The 6,609-nt window shown below is 45.4% G+C and overlaps 1 protein-coding gene across 1 annotated transcript in view; it reads left to right on the forward strand.

Annotated features, from left to right (window-relative positions):
• Window positions 1-2,999: 2,999 nt before the first annotated feature.
• The window catches only part of LOC110532676 (calcium-binding and coiled-coil domain-containing protein 1), a 21,660-nt gene continuing 18,050 nt past the window's right edge, over window positions 3,000-6,609 (forward strand). The window contains exons 1-3 of the mRNA XM_021616767.3: window positions 3,000-3,169; window positions 5,959-6,113; window positions 6,347-6,449. Coding sequence (XP_021472442.2) covers window positions 5,982-6,113; window positions 6,347-6,449 — 235 coding nt within the window. The 5' untranslated portion in view covers window positions 3,000-3,169; window positions 5,959-5,981. The remainder of the gene's footprint in view (window positions 3,170-5,958; window positions 6,114-6,346; window positions 6,450-6,609) is intronic.

Below are 6,609 nucleotides of genomic sequence, written 5' to 3' on the forward strand. Positions count from 1 at the left end.
TTCACGTTCTGGTAACCTGGTCTGTACGAAAGGGTGAAAACAAAACAGGTGAAAAACATGGCCCACCTTGCCTGGCGAGGGTTCAATCTCCTCGCCAGGAGATCGCGAGGTACTCCAGATTACGGTGGTCAGTCCAGATGAGAAAAGGGTGTTTAGCCCCCTCAAGCCAATGTATCCACGCCTTCAAGGCCTCGACTACAGCCAACAGCTCCCGGTCCCCCACGTCATCATCGCTTCGGTGACGTACCCGAGCGCTGAGAGAGCACCGCTCCTATCCCAGCCTCGGAAGCGTCCACCTCCACCATGAACGCCAAAGAGGGATCCGGATGGGCCAGCACTGGTGCCGAGGTAAACAGAGCCCTTAGTTGCCCAAAAGCCGACAAAGGATTGGAAGACTGATGGAGCATTCATCAACCCGTACGGCATGACGAGGTACTCATAATGCCCTGAGGTGGTACTAAACGCCTTCTTCCACTCGTCTCCCTCCCGGATAGGCACCAGGTTATAAGCGCTCCTGAGATCCAGTTTTGTGAAGAAGCGCGCCCGGTGCATTGACACAATGCGTTGCGATAAGAGGTAGCGGGTAACTGTACCTCACCGTGATTTGATTGAGACCTCGATAATCAAGGCAAAAGCGCAAACCTCCATTCTTCTTCTTCAAAAAAAGAAACTCGAGGAGACGGGTGAAGTGGATGACAGAATGTACCCCTGACTCAGGGATTCGGAGACATATGTCTCCATAGCCACTGTCTCCGCTTGCGACAGGGGATACACGTGACTCCTGGGAAGTGCAGCGTCTACCAGGAGATTTATCGTACAATCTCCTCGTCGATGGGATGGTAATTGAGTCGCCTTCTTCTTACAGAAGGCGAGAGCCAAATCGGCATATTCTGGAGGGATGCGTACGGTGGAGACCTGGTCTGGAACCACCAGACCCCGATCTGAACGTCCACGGGTAGCCAGCAAGTTGTCCAGCCGGATGGACAGGTCCACCAGCTGATCCAACGTGAGGGTGGGTGTCTCTGCAGGCCAACTCCCGACGAACGTCCTCGTGCAGACTGCAACGGTAGTGTACGATCAGGGCCCTGTCGTTCCATCCCGCGCCGGCAGCCAGGGTCCTAAACTTCTGGGCAAACTCCTAGGCGCTCCTCCAGCCTCAGCTGGAAGAGGCGCTCATCCGCCGCTCTACCCTCGGGCTCGGTGAAGAACTCCAACTCCGCTTCTTCTTCTCCCCACACAGCGTTGGCCCACTCCAGAGCTCTCCCTGTGAGGCACGAGATGAGGGAGGACACCCTCTCCCTTCCCAGTCCAAGTGAGACGCATCCCACTTGGACCAGTTGCAGAAGGAGTGAGTAGTGGAGGTTCGGGTTGCGTGCTTGAACGCGCTGGTGGACCTCCCTGTCTCTCCCAACGGTCCAGGGTCTGGATAACTTGATCCATGATGGCGCCGAGCTGGTGGATTATGTTCGCTTGTTCCCTATACCAGGGGCACCTGCTCCTGCTGACTCCATAGACAGGTCGGGAATTCTGTCAGGGGTGCGTAAAACAATAAACAATTCCCAACAAGGACATGGGGGAAACAGAGGGAACATATACAACATGTAAGTAGGGAATTGAAACCAGGTGAGTGTGATCACCAGACAAAACAAATGAAACATGAAAAATGGATCTGCGATGGCTAGAAGACCGGTGACGTCGACCGCCGAACACCGCCCGAAGTCGTGACAGGCATAGAGTCTACCCAATAACTTATGATTGCTTGGCATAGTGTTTACCCAGTAACTTATGATTGCTTGGCATAGTGTTTACCCAGTAACGTATGTGATCTCATGTACATGTAGTCTAATCCTTTTCACATTGTTTACCCAGTAACTAATATGAACAGTACATATATATTCTAATCATTTTCTGTACAGTGAGTGTTTTGTCCTTCATGTGATTGAGTCAAATTCTGTTCTCTATGCACTCACTACCTGGTTATATATTTTTTTAAACATCACAAAAATGTAAAACCTTGGTTGGAGCCTCAGTGTGAGCTGAATCAGGTGGAAGTGGTACTAGCTAAGCAAGCAGTGTGATGTCAGGGACAACAGTCTGCCTAATACATCTCCCTTGACTACCCTGGGTCCACATTTACACCCACACGTACAAATCACCTCACATTTACATTGATGCTATAATGATTATTGATTAGATGTATTACTACCATTATACTGCTGCTCATTGATTATTGATTTTCCATTACCATTTGTATCCATTTATCCTGCTACTGGTCACTCTTACTCCTATTTACAGTATGTCCCCCCACTTCTAAAACCAAAGTTGTGCCCCTGGATAAGCATGACATGCTGTCAACACACTGCACACCAGGGATAGAGTGAGGGAGGCAGATACTTATTACTCTAGCACCTCTTCCCACATGGAGTGTTGTCAGGTAATATTACCTCGCCAACATCTCTCCTGTCATGTCTCTTCACCTGTCAATGCTGCTGTGCTCAAGTGTCATGCCGGAGTTAATGAAGACCTCTGCTTTTCCTTTAGATGGGCACGTAATTCATAGCCTATCATTTTACAGGACTAAATAAGACCATATTGGGAGCAGGCAGCTATGATGGACAGTATGCAATTATAGCAATTACACATTTGGTTGTTGCAAATGCAGTGGATATGGTTGCTCACATCAAAAACTACCCTTCATCCATTATTTCGCAATTCATATTAAACCCGATGAGTTGTTTTTCTCTGCACATCAATGACTTGCCGCTGGAGTAGGACCGTTTATTATAAGGCCATGGCATGACCAATGAGAGTGACCGTGTATTGCAATCGGCGAATAAAACATAATGAATCACCAGCCATGGACGCTACCAGCATCAAATTACAGTAGAACGTTATGTATCTTCAAGCGTCTCATCTGTGTTTGGGGGTTGTAGTTTTATTCTATAATCTCTAGCTTCACATCTGTGCTTCAGTCAGTAATAAAGAACAGCAGTTCCCATAATACAGCAAACACACCACCACTCTGTGATGCATGTGTTTATGTTACTGTTCTAGGTTAGTGGAACAGTTGAGCCAAAGAGACGCCGTTATGCATCTTTAAAATCGTTGTTTTCTGACACCGTTTTCTGATAGTGACGGCTCAATTGGATACCAAAAAGGCCAGAATAAGGTACGTCTCAGTAGAAGAAACTCTGTCGATCTGTATCTGCGTAGAGTTCTCCCTCTGCAGACAAAGGAAAACGAACTTATTGTCTTATGTAGTGATGCTAACGCACAAGTATTTGTTGTTGGTGCACAAGTTTTCTTTTCTATTTCAGATTACGGTGAGATCGGTTAACGGGCCCGATGGTCCTGATTATTATTGCTTTTGCGCATAAAGACAGTTTATTATGTACGAACTAGTCTAGTGCAATGGCTCTCAACCTTTTTCGTTTACTGTAGAACCAACTGAATTTTGTTTTACCGCAGTAGCCCTGAAGTACCCCCTCATGTACCTCATGTGCATTATTACCGGTAGGCCAATTATCTCACGAGTCTTCTTAAGTACCCCCTGTGGTTAGGCCAAGTACCCCCAGGGATCCTAGTGCCCCTATTTGGGAACCACTGGTCTAATGCGTACACTGGAGGCTACTGCTGCTAGGCTACTGGGCCTTGTCTTGGAACACTCATCTCCTGCGGTGTTATTTGAACACTCACACAGTTTAGAGGTATTTTTTGTTTTATCTTATATAGTAAAATAAGTAGTTTTTAAATCACATATTGTATTATTTGTGGACTTTTGTTAATTTCTAACAAAATAAACATAACGCAAATGCTCTTGTCAGGTGGAATAATACAGGTTGTTTTTGTTGTGCTTCTTAATGGGTTATACATGTCCTATACACGTGGTATTACCTAATACACATTCAAATCAAATGTTATTCGTTTTGTACACATATTTTGCAGATATTGCAGGTGTAGCGAAATGCTTAGCTCCAATAGTGCAGCAATACCTAACAGTACAAAACAATACACACAAATCCAAAAGTAAAAATGAATTATTTAAGAAATCTAGAAATATTAGAACGAGAAATGTCAGAGTCAGGAATATAAATAAATATCTATATGATGGTGTGTATAGACATTATATACAGTATATTAATAGAAAAGGTGTGTGCAGGTGTAGTTATATAGTACAGGCCGTGGCTAGAATACAGTATATACATATGAAGTGGGTTAAACAGTATATAAACATTATTCTCAAGACTCACTATTTACCTTTGGTAATCTCTGTAATATGGATAATATGTTAGTCAAATACAAGTTAGAAATAGACCCACTGCTCCATGCCGTTCTCTATTACAATGTCCCTGTTTATTTTGTTCATTTGAGGTTACATTGTATTACTGGGATTTAGACTGAGTCATGTAATCCTAAAGATAGTCACCTTTACCTCTACCTACATGTACATATTACCTCAATTACCTCGACTAACCTGTGCCCCCGCACATTGACTCAGTACCGGTACCCCTTGTATATAGCCTGGTTACTGTTTATTTTATTGTCTATTTCTTGTCTTAAATGTATTTATATTTTTTACTTCATTTTATTTTAGTAAATACTTTCTTAACACTTATTTTTCTTAAAACTGCATTGTTGGTTAAGGGCTTGTAAGTAAGCATTTTACTGTAAGGTCTACTACACCTGTTGTATTCGGCACATGTGACAAATAACATTTGATTTATGCCAGCACAATAGTGAACTGTATAGCACCTTTCCTGTTGGCTACTGTGTCTCGGCCTCAATACTAGATTATGCCTAACTGTGTGAAATGATTAGGGTGGTTGAGCTTTCAGCTTTGCAGTCAGCATGCTTAGAGTGCAATTGAAGTCCCACGTAGCTGTTGACTTTTTAAGCATGAAGTCAACTGGAGGGCTATATGCATGTCGACACATGACTAGAGTGGTGAACAATAACAATAAGACATTGGGCAATGGCTGAAATAAATAGTCTGTGACAGTGTTGTTGGCATTTGGCAGAGTGTCTTTGTGTGTGTGTTGTCATGTAGTAGAGGTAATGAATCATGGTAGTTATGGGCCTCACTGTCATCAAGGTGTTAGTAGCCCAGGGGTCTGGGGGTGTCAGGGATGAGGGTGTCAGGGCTGAGGGTGTCAGGGATGGGGGTGTCAGGCAGCTGGGGGTGTCAGGCAGCTGGGGGTTCAGGGTGCTGGGTTTGTCAGGGTGTAGGGGGTTTCAGGGTCTGGGGGTGTCAGGTAGTTGGGGGGTCAGGGTGCTGGATCTGTCAGGGTGTAAGGGGTGTCAGGATTCTGGGGGGGTCAGGGTGCTTTGTCTGTCAGGGTGTAAGGGGTGTCAGGATTCTGGGGGATCAGGGTGCTGGGTTTGTCAGGGTGTAGGGGGTGACAGGTATCTGGGGGATCAGGAGGCTAGGGTGGTTGGGGACTTGGGGTGTCAGAGGGCTGGGGGTGTCATGGGACTGGGGGGGTGGGGGTGGGGGGGTAAGGGTGCTGGGGGTGTGAGGGGCTGGGGGTGTCAGGATGTTGGGGGTGTCTTTCCCCCATGCCTCTACATGACCTCCATATGCTCATTGAAGAGTACCACTTACATTGAACAAACACTCCCAGAGTACACCTCTCTTTCTCTCAGCCATTTGTTTCACAGCAGTCACCTCTTACCTACTTCTCAATGTGCTCCTCTGAACAGGTCCTTGAGTTCCAGACAAATATATACTGTATGTCAAATATTATAAATTATTTGAGGTGTGCTTAATTTAGCTTGAAGATTTCACTTTTGTGACTACTCTATTGGTTCTGTCTTATCAAACATTTCAATCAAGTGCAGGTCAGGTATGTAAAAGTGTTTGACTCATTTATTTGTGGTTATACGTATTGTGAAATAAAAGGGGGATGCCTGACTGTATTTTTCCTCCCTCTACCATGTATCCCCACATGTGTTCGCCAGTCTACCTGTGTAACTGTGTTGCCATGGAGAAGGCTTGGAGGGTGGAGTTTAGGAACGTGGGTAGTAGCTACTTCCCTCAGAGCCGCGTGGAGTGCCACTACAGTGTCAGCTCACAACATACCTGGGCCAGCCATGACTGGGTCGGACTCTTCAAGGTAAAGTTAACCTGATCAAGTTAACCTGATATCTAAAAACTGAGTGTGAGGAGTGGCATACTCTGTTGAGTGTAAATAAAGTGGAATGCAAAACAATTCTTGATGTATTAACAACCAGAATTGTTGTGTGTTTACGTGTGCGCCTCCCTGTCTATCCCCCTGTCCCCTTGTCGTCTCTCTCTGTCTCTCAATGTTGATCTCTCTCTCTCTTCTCTCTCCGCTGACTCCCTCAGGTGGGATGGTCGTCAGTGAAAGACTACCACACCTTTGTCTGGGCCCTGGCGCCGGCAGGCTACCAGGAGGGCACAGATGTCAACTGCTGTGTCCATTTCCAGGGTACTGCTCTCTTTTCAAACCCTTCCTCTATTTCTGACAGTGTGCCTGGTCAACATATATACTCTGTTCAGAGACTATAGCATACATAAATCCAGTAATTTACAGGTTTGGGTATAAAGTAATGAAATAAAGATAGATATCCGCACTTAATAAAAGTGTG

This window comes from Oncorhynchus mykiss, chromosome 9 (assembly GCF_057628025.1).
Source record: "Oncorhynchus mykiss isolate SJ-2025 chromosome 9, ASM5762802v1, whole genome shotgun sequence".
NCBI classification, from domain to species: domain Eukaryota; kingdom Metazoa; phylum Chordata; class Actinopteri; order Salmoniformes; family Salmonidae; genus Oncorhynchus; species Oncorhynchus mykiss.